This window comes from Rhipicephalus sanguineus, chromosome 1 (assembly GCF_013339695.2).
Source record: "Rhipicephalus sanguineus isolate Rsan-2018 chromosome 1, BIME_Rsan_1.4, whole genome shotgun sequence".
Taxonomy (NCBI): Eukaryota; Metazoa; Arthropoda; class Arachnida; order Ixodida; family Ixodidae; genus Rhipicephalus; species Rhipicephalus sanguineus.
Window position 1 is genome coordinate 168998884 of NC_051176.1, and position 27729 is coordinate 169026612.

The following is a 27729-nucleotide window of genomic DNA, read 5'->3' on the forward strand; positions in this document are numbered from 1 at the left end:
ATATGTAAAAGCACTACAGACTGCACCTGTGCAGCCTTGTCAAAATAAAACTAGTGTCTTGACTAGGGTGGCTGGATGTTTTAACTGAATAATGTTACAGTTCATGTCCGAAGAAAAGCTGTCTGTGTAAAAATTGGAAAGTAATCACTGCATTTTTGCTTATTTGTTAAATCGAGTTCGGTGCCATGAAAGTTTCATTATTTCGAGTTGATGACATTAAACCCTATGGGTACGTGCTGGGAAATGGAAATTTCTTTGTTAGATCGGGAAGTTCATAAAATCGGGTTTCGGTAGATAGATATATATAACGAAAGAAGAGGAATTTAAGAGTTCTTTTTTCTTTGTTAGACACAGCATTTAATGAGAACGAACAATCAAGCCAAGGAAAGTATAGGGGACGTTATTTGCAGTAATTATGACAATGTGAAGAAATAAAGTAGATGAAAGGACAACTTGCCGCTGGCAGGGAATGAATCTGCAACCTTTGAATATCATGTCCGATCCTCTGCCAATTAAGCTATAGCCGCGGTTGTCTTCCTGTACGCTTTATCGGGTATATCTGTGCATTTAAACCTATATATATACATACAGTAGACTCTGTAAATGGAAATCTCTTAAATGGAACTGCTGCCTCTGATATGATTAGTTTCATACTTGTATTCTGTACTCCTGTTTATCTCTCAGTGAACGAAACTCCTGTTAAATGGGACATCTTTTCCTGGTCCCTTCAGGTTCTGTTTAATCAGAGTCCACTGCATATTCCAGGTGTTTCAAGAAATCTGTCCAAAATCCTCAAAAATCAGCAAATGCGATATTTGCACGCTGCCTTCATAGATACTTCACAGATACATCTTAGGATGGTTAAAGACATCAATTGGGACAGTAATTAAGAAAATTAAATTTACTTTAGTTAGTGGATTAGGCGGTTATGTCGAATGGAAGAATTTAAGTTCTTCACATGAAGAATGCATCACAGCTTTGAGATATAGAAAAGGCAGCCTCTAGTAATTATTGTGGCGTAATGAAATTCAACCAAATTCAACGATGAAACCGAAACTGAAGCACCAATGAGCACAACAAGCAAACGACCAGAATGACGTCACTGTTCAAGACAACGATTACACAGGTGTAGGACACACACTCATTCTGGACATCTTCGGAAGAATTTGGCAGTAGCGCTCTTCCACATTTCGATTTCGGTTTTGCCGCTAAATTTGGGTAAATTTATTACTTCACAGTTATCACTAGAGGCCGCTTTTTCGAAATCTCAAAGCTGCAGTGGGTTCTTCGCATGAAGGACTTCAGTACTCCTATTTGATATAGCTGCCTAACTCAACTAATTAGAAAGTTAATTTAACTTCCTTAATTACTGCCCCAAATGAGGTTTTTAGCAATCTTAATATGCCTGTGGCTATACAAGAAGCAACTGTGAAGGTGTCTAATAAATATAGTCTTTCCCTGATTTTTGAGGATTTTGGAAACATTTCTTGAAACACCCTGTATATGATATGCTGTCCGGTGGACATTTTGAGAGAGACGTTGGGGGGAGGGGGAAAAATAATTTATAAAAATTCCAAGTTTTCAAGCTTCCCGTTTTCAACACACGTCCACATTTCATTTCTGGTCGTACATTTGTGGCATCTGTGATGCACAAAGAAAAAGAAGCAAGACTCCTTTTTACATAACCAGGTGACGGAAAGCCCCCCCCCCCCCTCCCCATCATCTAGAGGGAGGTGCAATTCTGTCGCATACCTTTACTTAGACGGACCTTTCACATCAATTTTAGTGCGGAGGGTTATGGCTACGCTTTTTTTTTTTTATGATAATCACGACTGAGGACCCCTGATGCTGCTATCAAACAACTGTTTTTCTTCCCACCTTTACCCCAGAATGCCGGGGACCAATGTCAGTCCTGTGTAAGAAGCACATCATCGCTTCATTTTCATTTTTGCATCCATTGAGGAGCTCGTTTTCTTTCTGACCCTACGAACGGGAGGATGGGGGCACTGATAAAATTTGCCCTCCCCCCCCCCCCCCCCCCAATGGAGAACCCTGCGCAAGCCTATGTTCATTTATTGCTGCAGCACAATCTTTCAGAATGCATTTTCATGTCTAATATTGTAAACAGCAAAGTGTGTCATTCAGTGTCTGAGGGCAGGCAGAGTGAATGTTGCCCAGCTTGTCTTATATGCCTGCGGAAGGCAGCGGAATGATGCATGGGACCTCTGTGGTTTTGTTGCTTCTGCATTACTAGACATTTGAATACTTTTAGTGGCACCTGCAGAATTTATTTGACAGTATTGCATAGATGGTCTTGAAGCAGTCTTTTAATAGCAGCCTTTATTTTATAGGGGGAAGATTGAGGAACTAGAGCGTCTCCTGGAGCGTGCATATCAGGATAAGTCGGAGCTTAACAAAGAACTCTGTAAATGGAAAGAGGTGAGTATATATCATGCTCATGCATGCTATTCTGCTGTAACAATACCTTGCAAGGTTTATACAGGGTGCCCCAGCTATCTCTAGCTAGAGTTTGAAAATATGCCAACGTACTCTATGACAACGCGACCAAATGCAGGTTGCCGACTATTGCCTGGAGTGCGTCACACTATTTTTTGTGTTCTTCTTAATTGCCTAATTAGATATGTTTAATTAGCCAAATTTTGAAGCAATGAAGCTGGGCAAAAAATTCCAATGAGGAAGTTGTAGATCAGTTTACAAAACGTTCGATTAGACAGTTTCTAACTTTCTGTTTATTAAATATTAGTGTTTTTCTGCTTACTACAGATGCAGGCAAAATACAAACAACAAGAAGAAAACCACATAACATGCCTGCTTGCGCACTGTATTGCAGTACTCCCTAACGTTCCACATGAAAATGACCATAGCATTCGGCCGGGGATACTGCCTTGACAGGGCTGTGCGATGACGCACATTTTGCTAGCGGCAGCACAAGCGATAACTGCTGTGTCTGCTTATCGCTGTAGTGAACCTCCACAAAGGAAATGTATCATTTGTATGCGGAACGTTTCAGAGCACTGCAATCACGGCGCGCATAGGTGCGCAAGCGGGCATGTCACGTATTTTTTGTGTTACGCGGGCATCCGTATTAAGCAGAAAAACACTAATGTTTAATACACAGAAAGTTAGAAACTGTCTAATAGGACGTTTTGCAAATTGATCTACAACTGTCTCATTGGAATTTTTTGCCCAGCTTTGTTGCTTCAAAAGTTCGCTAATTAAACATGCCTGATTATGAAGTTAAGAAGAACACAAGAAATAACACAAGAACACAAGAAGCCGTGTTCTGCATTCATACAACATCCAGGTGGCACATGTTCCAGACCAGAAACTGCGACAATCACTCGTGAATGTGAAGGACAGACTACCCAAAGTGAAGTTCCCCGGTGTGGTGTATGCTGGACCCATGCATTGTGACGACTTATATATTGGTGAAACTGGTGACTTTGAATGGCGTCTCAAGCAGCACAATTATGACGTGAGGAAAGGAAATGTGAACTCTAGTGCTTTGGCTGAGCATGCGTCAGGTGGACACACAATCGACTGGGGGAGGGCATGTGTTCTCACTAGAGAAAAAGGACTGTCACGGCATCTTTATCTTGAGTCGCTCATGATACAGACCACACCGCGCTCTATCAACAGGAGCGATGGTAATCTGCTGCCAGTTTATGCGCGCTTGCCTGCGTGACATATTCAAGCACACATAAGGCGAACTGCTTGACACATGTTTTTCATTTCACTTGTGAACAAGGCTCTGTGTGGAAGCCGAAACGTTTTTTTCTGTGTGTTTTAATTTTCACTTTGGTCGGCGCAGTGCCTCGGGGTTTTTCACCTTCACCATGAATCATCCCGACCAGACGGGCTTTCGTCAAACATTAAACTTCAGCAGTGCTGTGATATTTGCAGAATGTGATCGCCGCGACCTTCTGCACGAATTAGCGAGCTTGTTTGGAAGGCGTAACAAAGAAGTCTGAGCCTGTTTACTGGCCTTGAATAATTAAAGCAACTGAGATATATGGTGGAAAATAAGCACATATATTCTGACTGATCCTTTCATTGTTTACAAGGCAATAAAATTAACCGAGCATTAGTGCTATGTGATCCGCACATGTGGATAAACATTTATATTCCTGAGGCAAATATATAGCACTGCGCACAGCAGGGAATCACAAAGAAGAGAAAGTGCTCGGAGCCCGTGGCAAAACCTATAACAAGGCTTGTGCTTGACCGATTTGTAAAAGTTTTGCAGCCAGATATTTACGAGGCATAAAACTCCTATAGCAGAGTGTACTAGAACGGGGGAGTTGGGTCCACAGCGCGCTCTGCACTGACGCACTTTTTAATGAAAATCGAGACGGCACGACAGTCTCCTTCACCTGAAGACTTGGCCGTAGTTACCATGGTTATGGCTGTGGTTGCCATGGTTATGGCTAAGCGCGGCAGCCGCCGGCGGCATCTTTGCAATCGCATGTCATACCACGGCCGCTGGATGAAAAAGCGCATGGCTTCTGTGTCGCGCAGCTTTCTGTGGGAGAGCGCGTGTTGGCCCTAGTTGCAGTTGCGGCCGCTGTGGCGCGATGGAGCGGGGAAGGGGAAACGGGTGCCGGCTGCTCTGTTGGAGGGCAGCAACCGCAACAAATTAGTTGGTGGTGGTCACAACAGCGATCTCACTCAGCTGCTCTAAGCGGTTTTTTTCTATCTCATCTATCGCAGTCATGACATATCATGCATTCAGTCGAGTCCATTCGCGTAATCTGGTTAAATAGCCACTTAAGTTTCCATGTACGTGCTGAGCTCCTGGCATTTTTTTCTTTCCAGGACTAACTTTTTGCTTTGTGTCTGGAAGAATATTCCACAATGCGCGTAGCAAAATTATATGGCGCTGAATCTGTGAAAAAGTGGTTGTTATATTTGTGTGCGTGTAATGAATTCATCGTTTGTTATTTTAACATATTGATTTCTGTGACATTCAGCACCTTTGATTTTTCTTAGCAGAAAATGCTTGACAGGTATTGATTTGAAACATCTGACAATACACGTTCATGTCCTTTATACACAAGAAGTGCATGTAAAAACATACGTTGCATCTTTTTCATGATGTCTGATACATGATACTGTGCCAAAAAGTAATTCAGCTTCGGATGCTTGATACTAGCGGATTCTACAAATATACTGACGTACTCCTCGTAACTTTGTTGAAAAGGCTGTGGAATTATATATTCATTAGAAGTTGCTTGCAAATTTCTTGACAGTTCTTAGCAGGGCAATGTCATAAACTTGATGTATATATAAGGCTGATCACTGGAGTGACTAATATCTCGAAGAATGAAGCTACAACTGAAGTTTTCTTTAACTCAAGAAACAAAACCACGAAATGGCGGGGATCAACTCAAGCTATATATATATATTCATGCGTGACAATCGCTTTCACAGCTGCTGTAGGACAGTCAAGTGCATAATACCTTTGTTGGAGCGAGCACGGGTGGCTTTGAAGACAATATATAACAGAAAAAATAAACAATAATAGATGACAGAGACTGCCAGAAGACGGTCACGTTGGTGTGCAACGAAGATTCGCCAGTGCCTGTACAGCGGCTAACATCAAAGGACCAAAACGAAAGGTTTTATGGTCTGCTGCACAGACTGGAAGTAGACAGGGAAGACAAAATTTGGGCTCACAAGCTGGAGGCATAACGAAACAATAATAAAAAATAAGAAGAAAACAGAGACGAGTATAAGGAAGCGTTTACCCCCCCCCCCCCCCCCACCATTTTTTTTTTTTGTTTACCGTATAGCTGTCAAAAGCGACCCACCTTAACTTTGTCCCTGTGAGTCGCTCGCAATGTGTGTGTTGGCTGCCACGTATATTTGTTTCAAATGAAATCTTGTCGTCACCCACCAGCCGCTTTTCTGCACTTTTTTGTCTCTGCATGTTTTGCTGAGGTAAGTTTGAGTCTGTGCCCCGTACCGCTAATGACCAAACAACCCGACTCTCTGAATAAAAGGGACACACGTGCTTTTCACGGCAACAAACATCAGTACCACATGGCATTGCGGGTAAACGCACGCCACCGCAACGCGACAGCATTCGGAAACAACCAGAACTAATGACAAAGGTGCCGCGGGCTGAAGGGAGGGAACTAGTAAAATAACCAAAGATAAGAGAAAACGGGAAGGTGGTGTCATGGCCGCTGGATTTCAACGACGTTTGCAACCAGCCGCCGTTCGCAGCTAGCAGGGATGAGCCCTAAATTGATAATAAATAAATAACTTCTCGCATTTTGTCCAGATTTTATGTTCACTGTTGAATTCGCTACACGATCGTGAAAACGGCGTGATGGGAAGAGACAGAAATACTGAAAATCAGCGCAGTGTTTGTGTGTTTTTCAGCCTTTTCATCACTCTTTCCGTCTGACCGTTTTCATATTAATTAATCCGTAACAGCTCGCCCAATTGTCAGTATTGAAGGTATAGTCACTGAAATTTCCGTCTGACCGTTTTCATATTAATTAATCCGTAACAGCTCGCCCAATTGTCAGTATTGAAGGTATAGTCACTGAAATTTCAAAGTGACTCGAATCTCCTTCTATGAGATGGTCGCACATATGATAAGCATTATTTCATGGCAGTTGCATGCGATACCGTATGGTGTGTGTACTGTAAACATGTTTGGAGGAAGGAAGAAGTTTATTTTATCTTGTGTAAAATAAACAGTGGCCGCTGCAATTTCTGAGATCACTTTTTCGAAATGAAATGATTAAATCTGAAGCAACATACTCAAAGCCAAAATAAATAATTTCGATGCATTAGGAAAGGTGCAGCGCCTCCAGGTTGGTTAGTTGTGGTCTTCTAGGATACCAGAAAAATATGTCCACGCGATTACTTCCGCAAAAAGCGATCAAAGTGCGAAGTTGCATCTTGGGCAAGGCAAGAACAAAAATTCCCAAGAGCTACAAGTATGTATAAGAAATATCGGTAATTAACTGATGTGTACACACTAGATGGATTTGAGAAGAAGATTTCGGGCGTCACACGAAGGCGCACGCGCTCGAGCATAACTGCCGCAAGCGCGCCGCGCATGTGATCCCGCAAGCGTCTGCGAGACCCCCTCCCACCCCGGTGGCGCCACGGCGATGTTCCGGGAAACTAGGCCCGTCACGCCGGTTTCGGAGCACGCGGCAAGCCGTACCCATGCGCTTTTTCATCCAGCGGCCGTGGTCATACATAGGCTCGCAGCATTGCTGCTGCATTCCGTGGAAGGTGGAATTCCGTGGAACTTTGTCATTTCATCTGTTTTTCACACCAACAAGATGTAAAAAAGAAGCTAGAAGCAAAATTATGACAATAGTGTGCGTAAGACTGTGTGTCGGACAGACGATGCCCCATCGAGCAGGCGACAGCTTTGAGAGCTTGGTGCTCCCGCCCACTTTTCTCCCACCCACTCCACCATTCTAGTATGCTCTACCTATAGTGAAGTCATTCTACGATTACTTGGAAAGGTGTCGCAAGGCTCCTTTGACACAGGTGAGGATGACAAAGGAACAAGGAGTTATGTCCGTATGTGTCATGAGCTTGAGCATTTCCTCTTCTTTTTTTCTTTGAACATGTTCGCTTATTTCTAGTATGATGGTGAATGTGCTGTGTAAATGTAGCGCACTATAGAGAGCGCTGCCGGCATGTGGCGGCACCCTGCGGTGGTTGCAGAACTGTGTAGCACAAGCAGTGCTATTGTGCAAAAGTTTGGCTGAGCTCTGTGAGTGCCTGATGCACACTGGCTTTGCCCTGCAACAGCTTGATTGACAGCAGCCAATGTTCACATTGATTTGTTGTGCGTGTTATGTGCTACAAGTTTTAGCTATGGTGAGTTGGCTCTTTCTTTGTTTGTTTTCAGATGACAGAGGACGGTGCCCATGGGGACAGTGTTCAGAATGAGAAATGCAGCAGTGAGTTAGGAGGTGAAGTAAAGGTAAGCGAGACTCTAGATAGGGTTGCCACCTGCCCGGTTTTGGACCGGCCGGGCCGGTTTTTTAGACAAGGGGCCGGTCGCCGGTCCGCACCTAAGACCGGCCGTCATTGGCCGGTTTTTTGCTCATTGTATCCCGAGTATTCTTTTTTTTATTGTTCTCCGTGTTGACCGCCCGTGTTGACTGACACCTTTAACACCTTAGACACCTTAATTCCACCTGCGCGGTCGGGGACTGACCGCGCAGGTGGAAAGAAAAGACGGGGGAAACGGGACTACCGGGACAGCTGCGTCGCCCACAAGCCGTCCACCACCATCGGCAGCTTCATCCCTCGGCCCAAAGGTCGCGCACCTGCGGAAAAAGCTCAGGGCGTCGTGCACAGGATCGCGTGAGCCGACTGCCCCGCTTCCACATTGGGGAACCAAAAACTTCCACGAAGAATGCGGCAGCACAAGAATAACCTCCGTCAATTGAACAGAGAACGGAGCGCAGTAGCAGAACACTGCAAGCGGTTTGGCCAATATCCGTACCGACGACGTGGTGATTCTGTCAAAAGAAAAGAACCCTCGCCGGCGGCTCCTCCTCGAATCCTGGCACATTCTGCAGACAACAGGAAACACGAACCGCTCTACGGGGACATTGCCCTCCCCCTCCTGCCCGCGATCGTTGGAACATGGCGAAAATCAGTATCAGTAGTTAGTTACGTGCTTCCTTTGCTTGCATCATGAGCACGGATTCTCCGAATTTGAAAAAGCGAAAAGTACGTCAATGCATGTTCCGGAAAGAGTGGAGATCTCAACCCGAGTACGAGAGCTGGCTCCTGCCCACTGTGTGCTGCTTTTGTTTGTGCAATGGGTTTATTTGGCTCAATGAAAGCAATGTTACATTAAATGTCACTGCATGCCGAAGAATTGCCATAGCGTCTATTGTTCAACATTATTTTAATCTCCTGTTAACCCCCCCCCCCCGTCGAAGGGCCGGTTTTTTTTTCGGTAAAAGGTGGCAACCCTAACTCTAGATCACATGCATTTGAATTTCACCACACAGAGTTTGCTCTGCAAAGTGCACTTTTCTCAGAGAATTGTGGTTTAGGATAATGTTAGCAAATGTAATTCTGGAAAAATTCTCATGGTGGTCAGTTTTCTTTCATGAATATATGCAAGTAGCATTTTTTTTAGCTTATACATGTTTTCTTAAGAGTATCATGCTACCCTTCAAGTGGTTGTGAACTATGCCTTTCACAAATGCAGTATCATGGATATAGTTATCGGTCAGCAACATGCATCACCCTCTTGTTTGCTATCTTAACATTCTTTTCAACTCCTTGCACAACAGTGTAGTAGTATAATTTACTAAAAGCAGGAGACAGTAGCTATACATAAGTGGGCCTCACAGATTTGCTCATGTTCTGTGCTAACAGTAACTTTTGATTTCTGCTTCCATCATCTGAATCCACTCTCATTATCATAAGCTGCCTCCTTGCGATACCAAGAGAGCTGCTGTACATTGTATTCTAATAAAGCCAAAGACTGAACTTGACAAATTTCAAGAAATTTTCTTGTTGAAGTTTCAAGTTTATTATTAGGGAAGTAGCAATGCACAGTATGTTAGGAGTCAACTTACACACTAGGATAATGCATGTTGCTGGGAGAGTCGGTCGTACATCATGAAACAAGGTTCTGCGCGAAGTAAACGCGGACAAGGAAGTGAACGAAGATGGGCGCAGACTCGCGACTGAATTTTATTGAACAACAAGACGCACATTTATACGACACAAACCGCAAAATCATCCATGCGCATGCGAGGAACCTGATTTCATTATCGTACAATGTTATGGAGGTATCACTGACGCAAATGTCTCTTTTTTTCTTGATGAAGAAAGCCTCAGCAAGCTCACGTGCCAACTGGTTCTGATTACGCTTCAAAATTTTTGTTATTGCCAGCAAAGGCTGGCACGGTTTGCCACAGGCAGCCGACGGGCATGCGCTGCAGTGAATAGGCAAATTAGAACCTTGTCCGTTCTTTATCGAAAGCTGGTGTTCCCTTAGTCGTTCATTTATACACCGGCCCGTTTGGCCGATGTATACTTTCCCGCACGTCAGAGGGATTTCATATACCACCCCCGTCGAGCACTCGACGAACTGAGTGGCGTGGCTTTTAGTGCAAGCTTGCACGCTCCTATTTCCAGAGGCGATGCGGGGGCATAGTGACGCCAGTTTGCATGGGGCAGAAAACACCACCGGCACACCATAACGATTGAACGGACAAGGTTCTAATTTGCCTATTCACTGCAGCGCATGCCCGTCGGCTGCCTGTGGCAAACCGTGCCAGCCTTTGCTGGCAATAACAAAAATTTTGAAGCGTAGTCAGAACCAGTTGGCACGTGAGCTTGCCGAGGCTTTCTTCATCAAGAAAAAAAGACATTTGCGTCAGTGATACCTCCATAACATTGTACGATAATGAAAGCAGGTTCCTCGCATGCGCATAGATGATTTTGCGGTTTGTGTCGTATAAATGTGCGTTTTGTTGTTCAATAAAATTCAGTCGCGAGTCTGCGCCCGTCTTCGTTCACTTCCTTGTCCGTGTTTACTTCGCGCAGCACCTTGTTTAATGTTACACACTAGGGTCCCATAGTCCAAAGGCTGTAGGCTGACGCACGATGAAAAAGGCATAGATTAAAAAATGCATGGGCAAAGGGCAAGAATAACAAACATTAATGAAGCAGTTGTAAACAACTGGGCATCTCCAGATAACGGATAACAACGCGCACGAGGTCCTGGTCACCGTTCCCGATTTTGAGGCAATTTACTTTAGGCGCAGGTCTTGGACTTGGAACAACGATTCTGAAGCCAGTTTTGCGAAGAAAAATTTCGTTCACAAAAAAACAAACAAATTTTGGTCACCAAACTTGCTTTTTCTGCCAATTTTCGCAATTTCTGAATTCTGAGTGCACCTAGCTAAAAAAAACTGTACGCTTTTTGTCACATTATTTATTCCCAACAAAGAACAAGTGAAATGCAGTCTTATGAGGGTTTTATTTTCCTTTGCTATGAATTTTGAACAAAAAAAAATCACAAGTATGGTAAACGGCGCAATATACCAATTTGAAAATCATTTTTATTAAAGGCCATTTTTAATTTTTTTGAAAATCTCTATGGCTAAAGTCAAGGATGCTGTACCATTCTACGTAAAAGAACTTTGCATTATTTGAGTTCCCATCAAATTACACTGTGTCAAATGGGACCAACTCAGCCTGGTGGCCATGACACTGCCATTGGGCTACAAATCGGATGCAGGTTGTCCAAAGTAATTGTACCTGACATAGTAACGAAGAAGCTGTTGATACTTTTACTGCTAGTCTCGAGATAACTCGGGTGACCGCGCATGCACAAGCCCTACCAATCCCGAGTATACTCATTTTGCCTCTTTAAATCACTTCCTGCTACTCATAAAACAACTCTTGTAAAAATAAAATAATGCGGGCATGTCCTGCCATCTATGGTGACAACGTATAAACAAATATAGTAACATTTGTGACAACAGATGGAGTACATGTTTCTACAAACCGCGTCGGTTTGCGTCTCTTGCCAGCATCTCAGCAGTGCAGCCATGGCGAGTCAGTGTGCCACATGCATGCACTATTTGACAGATGAAGAAATTCAGGAGCTCTAAATGAATTTGGACACCGAAGAAAGTGACTGCAGTATAACCTCGGTGATACGATCACGGCTCGTACGAATTTCGGGGTGATATGAATTTTTCTGTGGTCCCGGCCAACGCCCATGAGCCTGCAATGTATTGGAGTACGGTTGTTGCGAACTGATTTGCACCCCGCGACGTTTGATACGAACGTACGCTAGCGCACAGCTACGAATAAGTGCTGCCCGCGCTGTCGCGGAAGACGGGGCAGTCGCGCACGTGCGCGGGCATGCGCGCTGCGCGACCATCATCGGTGCCTTGTTGCCTCCCAGATAGTGCGCGCGAATCTTGGAGGCCTTCAGGCACCTTCGCGTTTAGATCACAGATGACGTTAACGTCGCGCTTTTTTATTTCCTACGCGTTGACGCGTGCTCCTATGCTCGAGGCAGCAACGTCTTTGTACTGTGTTGACACGTGCCTGCCACGTCGATGCAAGCCATGTCCCCGCAATCAGACGTTCTATGAAACAAGACTGAAACTTGGGTTGCAGGTCCATCATGAAGTCCCATTAAAGGCGGACGAAGACACCAAGAGACAAAGCGGACGATCTTGACGAAGGAGCTTGGCCTCTTTCTATCGTGTGTAAAGAGCTTCTTAAGTCACTTTCGCTGCAGTACTCTGGTGTCATGCGGAAATGCGTAGTAAGATGGGGCATGGGCTACTAATGGTCACGGGACACAACACATCTAGTTCATTAATTACACACGCGCTCATGCACCGTATATTAACGAGTACAAGTATGATCGTTGACGTCTAAAAATTTTACTGATAATCATTCAGAGCTTTTCACGACGTCGCTGCTGCCCTGAGAAACACTAAATCAAAATGTATGCCAACTTTCTTTTGTCGCATACTAATTTCCATGTTTTCTGGTGATACGAATTTCGGATGATACGAATATTCTTGGTAACCCCGCGAGATTCGTATCACCGAGGTTTTACTGTAATTAGTGGCTCTGCCATTCTGATTTAGGGGCTGATTATTTTGTTAATTAGTTAATGGTTAATTTCTTGTAATGAGTGCAACCTTCTATTTCCTGAAATAATCCTCAATAAAAATGTTTACATGTCTTAAGCAGCATTTTACGGCATTGCTTTTTTCCATAGCAGCATCCTTGTAAGCAGTGTTTAACATCTCAGCCAAGGGCGTCCGCAGAAATTTCTACAAGGGGGTGCATCCGGGGGGGGGAGGGGTGGCATCAAGCACAGGCAGCCTTTCTTTCACTGCCGTGTCGCAACCTGCAAGGTTATAGTCAATAGTGTGTAACCATTTCACACAAATATGCGGGACCTGAGTGTGCTAGCCGAGCTGTGTAGCTTATCACTTCTGCATAGAAAATTCTTATCTGAAATTCCAAGGGGTGGTGGCCACCCCCCCTTGCACCCCCCTCCGGACATGATCTCAACAGTTCGAGGCATGTTCACAGCCTCATGCTCTTAACTTTAATCGGCCATCACACACACACACACACACACACACACACACACGAAGACAATCGCACGAAACTGATATCTTGAAAAAAAATCACTTTACCCACAGATAATCTTCCTGCGGGAAGCCACCAGATTCAGTGAACTCAAAAGAAGCTGCGTGATGCTTGCCTTGTGGGATAATTGCGTACTACAGTAGCTCCACTTAGTGTAGTGCTATTTTGGTTACTTTTGGGTACCCCTTCGTGCACAGGTTGTTGACAACTTAGATGTTTCATAATGAAATGGCTGTAAATGACAAAGATTCTATACAATAATTAGTGAAACTAGTGGTAATCATTAACTTCCTTCTGATGCAAAATGTGTACGGTTAGTGTTTTTTAGTGTCACAGTTGATAAGGTTCCATGGAATAGGAACTTATCATGGTTATCAGTCACAGGATAAGATGTGACAATGGTGCAAATACGAAAAAACATATGCTGAAAACTATGATGTCGTGCTGATTTACCAGTATTGTGGTGTCAGTACAGGTTTGTTATCCAAGAAGAAAAAACAACAACAAAATAAATAAAAATGGAAGTTTCAGCTTCATTTTCTCTTCTGGTAATCAGACTCCTACCATGAAATTAATACAGTAGACTCTCGGTAAACTGAAATTTCTTAAACGGAACTGCTGCTTAAATGGAACAAGTGCCCCTAACATGATTGGTTTCATACTTGGATTCCACACCCCTGTTCATCTCTCAGTAAACGGAACTCCTGTTAAACAGAACACATTTTCCTGGTCCCTTCAGGTTGCATTTAACAAGAATACTTTTTATCAGTTTAGATTGATTTTACGGTATCTTTTTAGTCTTCATTGAAGAAGTGCTACTTGCCTGCTATAGTTATCATGGGGTATTTGGAGCTTGTATGTAACAGATGGGTGTGTTCAGATAAGGACAGCCCTGGGGGGGGTCCTGACTATTTTTTGTTTTGCACGAAATTTTTATATGAGCTGGGAAAATGTCTCTATAGAAGGGAATGAAACTTCGTTTTGCGAAAGTTGCCACGGATTTCTAGGAAAAAATTTGTGTTTTACCACAGGTGGAAAAAGGCACTTCTGCAACTTTCAAATTGCAAGATTTCAGGGTCGTTTAAAAAAAATCATCATAGATTTTTATGAAAATGATGAAGAATACCCGACCATAACTGCTAAATATTGCGCTGCAGAAAGATGCTTTGCATTATTTTATTTTAAGTGAGAAAACTAAGCCTATTTTAATACCCATGTATGGCCTTAGAGGGGTACTGACACAAAATTTCGTGGCCGAGATAGCCTGTGGGATCAATTCCCGTGAACATGCGTATATCTTCTGCAAAATATCGACAGCGCATATAGCTCGGAAGGTATTTTAAGTTAATTTTGTAGTTTGCGTGAGTCATCGACACACTCGCACTATTGACACCCTTCAAGGTGACCCTCGGTGACTCCCCCTACTTCTCTCACGTGACCATGCTGCAACAAGTTATGATGACGTCATAGCTGCCATTTTTTTTGCCGCGTTTGCCCCAGCAGCCTATTTCTCAGTGGCTGCTCGCTAACCGCACGGAAGTGCGTCACAGTTCTTTGGGCTGACGTGATCGAGCGCAGCACCCGCTAGGTGGTGATAGTTGCACCCGGAGGTTGTCGTTCTTGAAACCGAAACTGACACTGATCGGTAATGAGGAGCCTGTAATCAATTATCTGTCTTGTGCTGCAGCAAACAATGTGCCGTGTTATGACTAGCAGGCCCCCAGCAACATATTGCAGCAGAAAAACTCGAGGCCAAAATTTTTTGTCAGTGTTTTGCCGTCCGGTGAGCCAAGGAAGCCGCCAAGGGTGAGCAACCATTGGCCGAAGCCTAGGCGGAATCCACGCCCATCCCACCAATTCGCAGGGCAATCAGTAAAGTTAATTGATCTGATATGAGTACCCCTTTAACAGCAATGTGTGGCGTTCTTATGATAAAATAAATTTAATAGACATATTTAGTTCGTAGCTTGCCTTTTTGGTTTTAATAAAGACGAGTGACCCAGATCCTGTCTTGTTTGCCCATTTTGGGTCACAGAAAAGCTGAGCTTGAATTTTCAGGGCTCCTCTTCTGTATCCCTACTACGGTACGTTGAGGCAGCAGGCGTGCGAGAGCGTGTACAGCAAGACTAGAGCATAATGGAAAACCACAAGCAAGACGGGGAAACAAAAGTACGTATAACAGCCTAGAACTCAAAGAGCCTGTGACGGAGAACACATGACCATCGTGAAATGCGAGACCAGGGGCGTAGCCAGGGGGGGGGGGTTGGGTGGTTCAACCCCCCCCCCCCGAAATTTTTCAGTTTTGCTTGCGTATATATACATGCACACATACAAACGCACGCACAAACATACATAAAGTATGGTCGAACCCCCCCCCCCCCCCCCCGAAAAAAATTTCTGGCTACGCCCCTGACAAGACGCACCGTGGTGCACCTGCGAGGGTTGGGCCCAGACAGGAGAGAGCGTTGCCCTCACCCCTGAAAAGTTTTTTGGGTGTGGACCGTATTGCAGTCTGGATAGCAAACTCAAACAAAGAAGTGTTGTTTTGTACGTGTGTCAATGATAGTTTTTTCATCATATTGTAGTTACTCTCATATCGTCCTCTATTATTAATAATAAGTTATGAATAAGACAGAGATTGCGGAGTGTGCAAGAAGCCCACTGGAAGCAGCTCTCTTCACGCAAATTCTGGTGCCAAGGCATCAGCAGCGATCCGGCTACTGAACTTTTGTTATTCCACTAAGCACTTCCTTGGACATTACCTTCACCCCAAAGTGAGTGTGCCTTATACTCACTCTAACCTACTGTATCACCGAGAGACTGTGCTGTGGCACAGCTCTGATGGCGAAGTTTTTTGAACGAAATTGCTGCACCGACTACTTAGAGACACAAGCGGAAGATCACGTTTCAAAGGAATTTCCGCAGTGTCAAAGACTTGGGAATTGACAATCTAAAAAAAGTGTTAAAAGCTGACACAGGTCTGAGTGCATGAATCGCACTTTGTGTGCCAGAATTGCTTTAGGAACTTTAAAAAAAGCAATGAGCATTTGGAAGAGGAATCCAGTCAGTCCAATGAGGGTTTCCAGACTACAGAGGAAGTTATGGAAAGCATTAATGCAGTCGTTGGTGCCCCATCAGCAGTGTCGCCACTAAAGCCTCCTCGGAGTGTAAAGAAAGGGAAGAGACTCTCCTACGCAAAGCGCAAGGCAGATGAAATTACTAGAGCTGCTGTCAGAAACATTCGCTCCGGAATTCGCACAGCATGCGGCACTAAAGACATTCCATCCCAATTCAGTTGCTGTGCCTGTGCCAGCTGGAAGAAAAACCTACCCACAGCGTACATCAAGCGCACATCTTCCAGAGAGCGCTGCCGTTTGCTGTCCTCGATACCTCTGAGCCTAACAATAAAAGACGTGCAATGCTTCATTCCAGAGGCAAAGAAGCACGCAATTCTAAAGGACAGGAAGATAGCTGCAGAGCAAGGTGTGTGGAGCCTTTTGGAGCCATACTGCAGAGAAAAATTGAGTGAAGCAGACACCAACAAAATCCTTGAATACTACACAAAGGATGAGCTGCACTGTTCTAGACAGAGTTCAAACGAAAAAGACATGGTGCATATGGGCATCGATGGAAAAACCGAATTCATTGCAAAGCGTTTCATGACCGGTCACTACGAGAGACATACTCAGTCTACAAACTTGCTAATCCGCTGTCAGCAGTTGGTCCGACTAAGTTCATATCTTTGCGCCCAGAATGGGTCAAATGCTCACTGCATCGGGAGGTGTGTGTATGTGCATATTGTGCAAATTTCAAACTATGCCTTATTGGAATAAAAAAATGTGTCGGGGTCTTTGATGTCGACTGACGATGTGCAGGCGCTCTGTGTGTGCATGCAACCTAGCACCAAATGCTTCTTAGGCGAGTGCGAACAATGACCTCTGAAGAATGGTCTAAGCCTGGGAACTCTTGGCATAGCACCAGATGAAAAAATTGTAGTTGCTACTTGGGAATCAGGCAAACTAATAAAAAAGACCATGATGCCTCCAGCATTCCTAAAGGAATTTCAAAATGTGACCATAAAATGGATCCCTCATAACTACGTGAGGCGCACGCAAGCTAATGCCATACACAAGGAAAAACAGTGTTGTGAAAAGGGTTCCATTGTTTTCCACTTTGACTTTGCTGAAAATTGGCCCATCGTATTCCCTGATGAAGTACAATCCTACTAGTATTGCCAAAGTGCGCAAGTTAGCATCTTTACTTGTGTTGTATCGACGAAAAAGTCGACATGGAACTACGCAATAATTAGTGGCGACGTTTGCCATGACTATGCACATGATTGCTTGGCTCCGAGAAAAATCAGTTATCACATTGAAGATTATGCTCCAATTACCCGAAACTAACACTTGTGAGTGATGGAGCAGCTGCCCATTTTAAGAACCGCTTCCAACTACACAAGTTGCAATGCAGTCAGCTTCAGACAACCAAGTGGCTTTTTTCAGCAGCGGGGTACGGTAAAAATGCCTGCAACGGTGTCTATGGCGTTGTCAATCACCAAGCCACACTACATAACATGTGATCATCCGCCACCTAGGTCGTTCAGTGTGCAATTGATTTCATTACTATTGTAGCCGGTAAACTTAAAAAGGTTTTTTTACTGCATATGGAGAAGAGTGAAGTGAAAGCCTCCAGAGACCTGAAGGAGGAATGGAAACTTGCCAGACGGGTTCAAGGGATTCAGGCAACCCACATGTGGAAATACATAAATTCGACCAAGGAAATTCCTTGTATGTAGCATGGTGCGCAGACACAGAGTGGAAGGAGCTGTGAATCTGCACTGTGCAAAATTTGATTGCCCGACCGGATATTACTCGGTCTAGGTGACATGAATAGACTATTTAATGCGCAACATGAACGTGTGGTTCTTGCAGATTCACAACTTCTCACCCACGATCTCAACCCATTTCAGCGAGTGACAATTAGTCAATATCTACTAACCCCGCAATGGTCTTAATAAAATAATCCCATACAATGGTAATGCTTGAGCCGCCTGTACATTATTGGAACTAACTCGTCACCATAAATTTCGTTGTTGATTGAAGAAAATCAAGGTAAGTACGCAGTTGAAGATGGTAACACGAAGGCTTTTGTTATTAATAGAGTATAGGAAGATATTTTTACAGGATTTTCATCAAAATATGGCCCTCAAGAACTTTTAGGGCAAGTCAATAATCATTTTCATTAAAGAAACAAACTGAAACCTCACTTTTTGGGCCCCCTTCTTCTACCACCCAGCAACGAGAAATTGGGTCTAGGCGCATTAAGACAACCATAACATTTTCCCATACTGTTAGGGAAATACTAATTAAATCTCTCTTGTTGACATGTAGAATGCTTTGCACTGTACAACACGAGCTTTCATTTGTACGTGCTTTCGCGTGCTGGCTGCCTCAACGTACTGGTAGAATACAGACACAGGAGCCCTGAAAATTCAAGCTCAGCTTTTCTGTGACTCAAAATGGGCAAACAAGACACAATGTGGGTCACTCGTCTTTATTAAAACTAAAAAAAGCGAGCTACGGGCTAAATATGTCTATTAAATTTATTTTATAAGAACACCACACATCGCTGTTAAGACCATACATAGGTATTAAAATAGGCTTAATTTTCTAACTTAAACTAAAATAATGCAAAGCATGTTTTTGCTGCAAAATATTTAGCAGTTATAGTCAGGTATTCTTCATCATTTTCATAAAAATCTATGATGATTTTTTTAAACGACCCTGAAATGTTGCAATTTTCGCTAGTTTTGCAATTATGGCATTTTTGGGATTTTATGAGGGTCGTTCAATAAAGATTTCCACTGACTCACTTCTATTTATTGTCGGATGCTGAAACTGCGCATGTGCAATGACATAAGTCACTGTAGGTCACGTGCCAATGTGCAACTCTTAACTAATAACGGTCTTTCTTTTAGAGGTGCTGAAGTGGTGTGAGGTGTGATAATGGATGCAGTGGAATACAGAGCTGCCGTCAAGTTCCTGTACTTGAAAGGCCGCAATCCAAGGGCGACATTCGATGAGATAAAAGAGGTTTATGGGGAGGATTCCCCATCATATGATGTAGTGAAGAACTGGCATCGTCAATTCAAATGCGGTCGGATTTCGGTGGAAGCGGCTCCGATTGCAGGGCGACCCCACTCCGCTGTCGATCAACGCACCATCCAGCAAGTGGAGGCCGCCATTTTGGAAAATCGCCACGTTACCGTTCGAGAGCCACCCCAAAATGTCAAGATCAGTGTGGGGTCCGTGGAAAAAATCATTCAGGACCATCTTCATATGCGTAAGGTATCCGCTCGCTGGGTTCCCCGGCTGCTCACACCTTTCCAAAAGCAGGAACGAGTCGAATGCTCCCAGGCTCTTTTCACTCTTTTCACCATGTGCCATGGAAACCAGCAGGACTTTTTCAATAGACTGATTACGCAGGATGAGTGCTGGGTACATCACTATGATCTGGAGACTAAAGTCGAGTCGACGCAATGGAAGCACTTGGACTCATTGCCTCCAAAGAAGGCACACACCCAGCCCTCAGCGGGCAAGGTCATGCTCACAGTCTTTTGGGACCAGCACGGAGTAGTCTTGATGGATTTCTTAGCAAAGGGTGCCACGATTACTGGGGCATACAATGCTTCACTGCTGCGGAAATTGCGGGAGGCCATTAAAAGCCAGAGACGTGGCATGCTCACCAAAGGTGTCCGCCTTCTGCAAGACAATGCCCCAGTTCACAACTTGCATGTTGCCTAGATGGAAGCACGCTCCTGCGGCTTTGAAACTCCACCGCATCCCCCTTAAACACACGACCTCGCATCATCGGATTTCCACCTCTTTCCAACAATGAAGTCATATTTGAAGGGCAAGCATTTTCCAGATGATGAGACTATATGATTTCTGAAGTCACAGCATGGCTTTTGCAGCAACCTGTCGACTCCTACAAGCGAGGGAGAGGTGTGTGTCCCTGGGTGGCACCTATGTAGAGAAGGACTAATAAATCTGCAAAGTTTCGTTGCTCTCTGTCCTCAGGAAGTGGGTCAGGGGAAATCTTTATTGAACGTCCCTCGTATAACGAAATGAATATGCACTGTAGTCTCATAATTTTTTACTTAATTGGTAAAAAACCTTTCGTAGACTTGAGAGAAATATTTTCAGCTTCAACGCCTTAGTGAAAATTGCAAAAAAAGACCCCTGAATTTGGGGTCAGCTAGAGGCAGTCGCTCAAAAATCAAAGTTTGGCAATTTTTCAAAAATGTACCGTGAGTGACACAAATTTAAATTTCTGTACGCCGATAGTACTATTGGTTTAGACTTACAAAAAATTAACGTTGATGTCCACAGTGCGTTAACTTTTTAGTGATAGGCCTCCAAAGTTGTGAAATCTGAAATTTGCAGAAGTGCCTTTTTCCACCTGTAGTGAAACGCGAATGTTTTCCTAGAAATCCATGGCAGTTTTCGCAAAACGAAGGTTCATTCCTTTCCATAGAGCCATTTTCCCAGCTCATATAAAAATTTCGTGCAAAACAAAAAATAGTCACCTCCTTTGGTCTGTCCTTATCTGAACACACCCAGATGCTACAGGATTGGTAATAAGTTCACACATTTTGTAATACAATTTACATTAATACAATTTTACAAGGCATCTGAATACATGCAACCCTTCAATGACTTTATTCCAAGCACAAAAGTCTTAGGAGCTTGCTAGCCATAGCGAAAGCGTCATCTCTGAAATTGAAAGGTGCACTATGTTCTTTCTCATGGTTTAGAAAGCTTAGTCAGTTCTGTCAATAATTTTTTTTTCATTATTTTGATTGTTGCAGATCATGCATCATCATAATTTGTCTAAGTCAGTGCTAGTAAGTGGGAAGTGTGCATGTTGCCATGTAGAAACAGCATTTTTTAATTCATGTAAAATTTGGAGTCTTGTCTATTTTATACTATTTTCATTCAAATGTCCACTAATATCTTACTCATTGCACACACAATTATTATAGTGCCATGGATAGCAGTTGCTGCTTCTTGCCCTGCAGGGCCAAAGCTTCCAGGAGCTTGTGGACAGGGAATTTCTGAACGAGAAACCAAAGGTGGAAAATACAACTAAGGTGCAGGAGCTCGTCTCTGCCCACACTGTGAAGCTGGAAAAGACTGGAGGGTCTCCAAACAGCCAGGATGTACTGTGGTCTTCTGTTCAACCCAGAGTTCAAGCATTTCTCCAGCTGATTGAAAGCTCACTCGCAGCTGGTGACATCGAGCAGGCTCGTCAAGTGGAGGAGGACTTTAAGAGGCAGCTAAGCACGGTACAGTACCATTTGCACGAAACTTTGCTGTCAGACATGCATGTTATGTTACTTGATTTGCGGACATGTTTTATGCAAGCACATATTATTGCATTAAGGCACTCCAGGTGCATCTTGTGTCGTCCCTGTGGGGTTTTGTATAGAGTCCAAATCGATAACATCACCTCGCGTGCCGCATGTTCCATGTGCCTGTAAAAGCATGTGAAGGCAGCTGACGATCTGAAGGCACAAAACCTGCCAAGGTCTAGACTTGCTATGCAATGAACAAGAAAAAAAGGGTACCTATCGGGCTCCTCGGTTCCTTTGCAGGTGAAGGAACCGACGAACCAAGGTGAAGGAACGTAGGTGAAGTGAGCCATTTTACTGCACAAGTACAGTTTAAAGCTCTTAAGTTTAGCACTTAATAGCTTTTGTTAGCCCCTTTGTTGTTGATACTAAAATGATATCCATCATTTTACTCTATTTAACAATTCATTTCAATTGTGTCCCTCTCTGCAAATATTAAACTATCAAGGAACTGCACTAAAATATAGCAGAAGTCTAACAAATTACATTTAAGAAGCTTTGCCATTCCAACTTCCTGCTTTCTGCATTACAGCTGTTGTTGCTAAACAAGCATTACTTACAGAGGCTTTAGTCAGATCTCTCAGCCCACAGGGGTACTACTATTGTACTGGTTGTGACTTTGTGGCATTTATTAAACAGATAACGGACAGCTGCTGCTCATCATTCTCACCATTGCAAAGTGCACAAGAAATTGAGGGTCAAAGTTCCACTACCACGCAAAGGAGTCTGACAAGCAGGTTTGAAGCTGAACCTTGGAATGAAAACTCAACGGAGGTAAACTGCCCTTTGCGTGAATGACGATCTTTCTTATGAAAGAAAACATAATATGTTCCTTTTAATTTTACTACTTCCGATTGTCTTTCGGATTCAGTGCTAACAAAAGGTCCCGTCCAGTGCCTGTACATTTTTATAAGCCCAGAGTCTCATTTTTAGAGCACATCAATTGGCCTTTGCTGGATAAATTGAACTCTACTGGTCAGCATAGCACACACCTTGCTCCAATGGGTAATGGTTGATGTCTGACTCCAATGGTGGCACTATTAATGACTGCGATAGCGGTAGCATCTGGTGAAAGCTTTGTGTTGTACACAAAGCATACATTTGGGTCACAGTTGCTGGTAATTGTTTTCGACCATGGCAAGCTTTACTTATGGCATCTTCAGATGGTTGTCTTTGAGTGCTTAAGGACACAGGGTAGGGTAAAATTTAGAAAAATTCTAAATTTGTTTTTTTTTTTTCTTGTTTGGAATGATAGGCATTCCTTAACAATATGCAGGGCCCCACACATCTTTGTGCATTTTGATTGAACCAAAAGGGCCAGGTTTTTTAGACCAACTGACCAGCAGCCAAGCCCCCTTTTCTCAGACCGTGCGCAGCCTGAGCTTTCTACATCAAGTGAAATTTTTAAAAATTTGAAAATGGTAGTTTCTCTGAGCTTAACAGGTTTTTAAAAAAGTATTCCAGCTACTCAAAGGCACATGGTGCAGTTATTTTGAACACGTGTGGCATTTACCGAGTCCACTTGCCTTGTGCGTGTGAGACGCACATAGAGACGCGGTTCTGCGCATTTATTTTGAGTTTAGTTGCACCTTTGTTGATTTTGTTGTGTCAGCAAAAAATTGTCTCGTGTTGACAAAGCAAAGAAAATGTTTAGAAGGTGCAGTATAATTGGAAATTGACATGGTTTGGCTACTAACGGAAACGAGACCGGGAGCACTCGTGCAAGCACTTCATCAAGTAAGCTTTGTCCTCATTCTGCGTCGCCGCAAGGACAAAATGTTACCTGTAGTGACAATGGTTACGCTTTGATTGATGTGGAGCTTCTACAAACCGTGATTACGACTAACTGTGTCTGCACAGAATGTGGAGCAACCGTGGCACTCGTAGAGGACAGAATGGATTGTGTTCCTTGGAATGGTAACCCTCAGAATTGCCACCTTTGAAACTGTTCTAACTTTCAGTGAGGCCTGCATGGCCCGAGTAAACATTCTCAAGGCCGTTTGGCATATCACCGAGGTGCAACACTGATATGGCTGGGTGAGATCGACCGCCATCAACAGTATTTGGCTAGTAATAGAAAGACAGAAGGTTTGAAAAAACTACCCAGGGGGGGGGGGGACCAAGAAAACAAGAAAACAAGTGAAAAGCTGATTTGTGTGATGACTATATGGCAGGTTGCTATTAATGAAGTTGTTCAGTGCATCTTTTTTTCAACAAAACGTGAAATAAACTTGTTTTTCCTCTATAACTCTCAATATCTCAAACCAATTTTTTTTTTTTGTTACATTTGCCTCATTATCGAAACAACTTGAAAAAAAAGAAGGCTTAGTATTTTTTACCAGAATAAACCAAACATCAATACGAAGCTGCTGAACAAAAATGGTGTACGTATGCGGAATAGTTTTCATTTTTTGGCAGTTTTATTTAAAAAATAATGACAAAAGTTACTTGCTTTGCTAAAAAAATGTTAAAAAGGCCTACACTTCAAATACAGTTGTATTTCTAGCTCCATTGCAAGAAGAGACGCCGATAAATAAAATAAAACAAACTTGAACGCTTTGCACCTACAGTTAAACTTGGGTATAACGAAATTGACAAATCCCCCGAAAATTCGTTACAAACAGGTTTTCGTTACATGCAGTTTCAGCATGAAAATTCAGAAAAGAAAAGCACAAATTAAACAAAAAGGGAGCTCGAGGCAGAGCTCACCCAAAGCATGTATTTAGTGGCAAAAAACTGCGATATTTTGCTCTATTGCTTGTCCGTGAGGAATGGCAGTACTGAATGTTCATAGGCCATCAATACCACACTGCTTCGTCAACGGCTATCCCTGGCCTTCGAGATTGGCTCTGTCGATGCGCCGTCGCGTTGCCAGAGCTAATCGCGGAGGCCACGGTCTAGCAAACCAGCGGCCCAGCGGCAAAGCGCATGATGAGTCGACCTCCGAAAATCCGTTGTTGTTGTCACCGTGGTCTCGGACAGTTTCCACCAGTGCCTAATCTGACATCTCCCTGTAGTGACGGGACAATGTCTGCATGAAAAAAAATCACAAAAATGCACGTCGTCAGGGGCTGCTCCATGCGTGCATAGTGAAACCATGCATGCGTGCACGGCGTTGAAAACGAGGAGTGAACGACACGGATACTACGGAATATTCGAAAAAGCACTCTCCATGTGCGGCATGGGCCTCACATATGCGGCGCAAACTCGAAGCGTAACTGCGTAATGATGTGGAGCAAGGATTTTTTTAGTGGTGTCACATGGTGTGACGTAATGAAGAGCAGCTCAGAGACTTCTGCAACAGCCGAACAGGGGCACTGCCAATGCGAAAGCAGTTTTTTTTTTTGTTTGTTTATAATGAAAGCCGGTGCAATTAGTGTGAGGTTTGGAGGGAGGGGGGGTAATGCTTGCGCTTGTGCATGCGCCCACGGCGGCAAGAACGCCGGCTCGAGGGGTGCAGGCCCAGCTTGCGCGCACCCGCACCAGAGAACCCACACGCACAAGTGAGCACTCGCTCTCGCCTCTCAGTCGCCAGGGCTTCGAGTGCCCCGGCGCGTTGCCGCTGTTGCTGATGTTGCCGACGTGTGCATTGCCGCCGCTTCGCGCTCCATCGGCGGAGGGGCAACTGCAGAAGATGCATGTGGCTCTTACTCATACCTAAATGACAAAATTTGGGGCAAAATCCCCAGGTTGCCAGCGGCGAAAATTCGTTATATCAGAGGTGCCTTCCGCTGCCACTTTGTTGCATAGAGGTTGCAAATGCATGTGCCTCTATGAAGCAACAGTGGGGAATAGAAAAACTTCATAATATCGAGGAATTCGTTGTATGGAGGGTCATTATAGGCAGGTTTAACTGTAGTAGTTTTAGAGAAAATGGGTCTTAAGCCTTAAAATACATGGGAGGTATAGGGCCTACCCTGTGCCCTTAAAGCGCTTTCAAAAGGCCAGTCTTGTTCACATAGCTGAAAATGGGTGCTGCAGCTACATTAGGATAGTTATTTTTGATAATCTGACTCTAGATCGCAGTGTCTAGGTGCAGCTGAGAAATCTGGTCTGTTTCTTAGGATGTGACCCACGTATTTCGATGGTTGTGCTGATGAAGGGGGGTCAACTCTTGCTGAATTCACAGCAACCACAGTTATCATTCATGTTTGCTGCCATCGCCACTATACTTCGCATCTAAATGCAGCTAGTAGTGGCGCTGGCCGTGTTACTATAAGTTGCCCTCAGCTTTCACTTTTTTTTTCTTTCCTCTTCTTCAGCTTTTCAGTGCTCTGAAATGTAGATGCCACTAGGACGACATGACGTCTTCTGCGTCAAATCATTCTGAGATACACTAAAGGGATTTAATTCAACATGGCTTGTATTACGCTGCCACTGAGATGGATGGAGCACTTTGTGTGATTCGTGTGCATGTGTTGGACCTTTCAGTCATCCTTAGTGATCAGTCATTTCACTATGTGTCATTGTTGCATTATTCACACCGTACAGGTAAACTTGGATATAACGAAATTGACAAATTCCCGAAAAATTTGTTCTAAACAGGTTTTTATTATATCCAGTTTCAGCACGATAATTCGGAAAATAAACTCACAAATTAAACACAAGGGGGGGAATTGTAAGCAGAGCTCACCCAAAACATTTATTCAGTGGCAAAAAACTGCGTTATTCTCTGTTGCTTGTTTGTGAGGGATGGCAATACTGAACATTTGTAGGACATCAGTACAACACTGCTCCGTCATCGCCTAGCCGTGGCCTCCGAGATTGGCTCCAGCAACGCGCCGTCGCGTTGCTGGAGCCAATCTCTGAGGCCACAGTCTCGCGAACCTGCAGTGTGGCGCATGACGGCAAAGCACGTGACAACAGTGATGAGTCGACCTCCGAAGATTCGTCGTCACTGTGGTCGCGGACAGTTTGCACCAGCGCCTAATCTGACATCTCTTCGGTAGTAACGACACAGTTGTTGGCATTAAAAAAATATCGCAAAAGCTGCACGTCGTCCGGGGCTGTTCCATGCACGTGCAGTGAAATGGAAAGGTTCCCTCGCCCCTTCTGTGACGTACGCGCTCATTATAGTGGGGGACCCGGCCGAACACTGATTGATGGGTAGGCTTGTTTAACGCTGGTTTGGCTTGCTCAGGCTTCCGGGGGCTGACATAATCCTCTCCAGACTGTTGTAAATTGGCATGACCCCCCAAAAATGCATCTTGGAGGAAGTGGCTCGCCGCGAGCTGGTGTGACCATACCGCTGCAGCAGCGTTTTGCCGATGGCGGCACGCTGCTCGCGTTTTTCCGCTAGTGTGTTCAGGTCTTAAGTCTATAGTTGAGCAAGTGTCTGCCCCATCTGTCTAATTTGAGGCTTCCCACAGGATAGTGGTGTCTTTTTATACCACCCCCCTTACATAATCAGCAAACATTATAGCATGCCTCTTCTCATAGGCCAGTTTTATTGCAATAGCAATTATACACACTCCAGGAGCATTTTTGTGCACACCGTGAGGTTCCATATATAGTTGAAAGGCGATAACATCTCCTTGCGCGCCATATGTGCGAGTGGAAGCCTGTGAGCATGGCTGACAGTCGCAGCTCAAGTGGCGAGGAAATGTGCCAGCCGTCTCCCATCATGCATGATTCCCATGGAGTGTCACGGAAGGGAAAGGGGGCTGTATGGCTCTGACAGGAACTGCATACCAATGCCTTCTTTATAAAACTATGCCCGTTGATTCCGGTGCCGCACAATAGGACCGTTGTGGATGCCTTGGTTCACGCACGTGAAGCCGCTCGCAGTATGGCACTGCTAGCTGCCACTACGCCGCCACTGAGAAGACTGCTGAAACGTACACGCCATGCCCAAGTGGCGCTACTCACTTTGATTGTCAAGTTGCATATTGCACTGTGTTTTATTTAGTTCGTCAAGTATGCTAATGAAGCACTGCTCAAATGCTTATATTGTGAGTATTTCATGTGACGCAAGTGACATGATTGTGGGACATAGCAGCCATGCTCGTTCCCACGAGCCAATTTTTATTACATGTGAACCACATCCACACGGATCATTTAACAATAGCACATTTATTCGCAGTACTTAGAATGCAAAAGTTCACTAGACGCACTACAATTTTGGCAGTTTTTGCGACAATCGCTTTTTT

At 44.1% G+C, this 27729-nt stretch overlaps 1 protein-coding gene across 1 annotated transcript in view; it reads left to right on the top strand.

Moving 5' to 3' along the window:
- LOC119401993 (uncharacterized) overlaps positions 1-27729 on the top strand; it is a 160456-nt gene that overhangs the window by 13405 nt on the left and 119322 nt on the right. Inside the window, exons 4-7 of the mRNA XM_049417623.1 lie at positions 2352-2439; positions 7910-7984; positions 21248-21514; positions 22220-22354. Coding sequence (XP_049273580.1) covers positions 7910-7984; positions 21248-21514; positions 22220-22354 — 477 coding nt within the window. The 5' untranslated portion in view covers positions 2352-2439. The remainder of the gene's footprint in view (positions 1-2351; positions 2440-7909; positions 7985-21247; positions 21515-22219; positions 22355-27729) is intronic.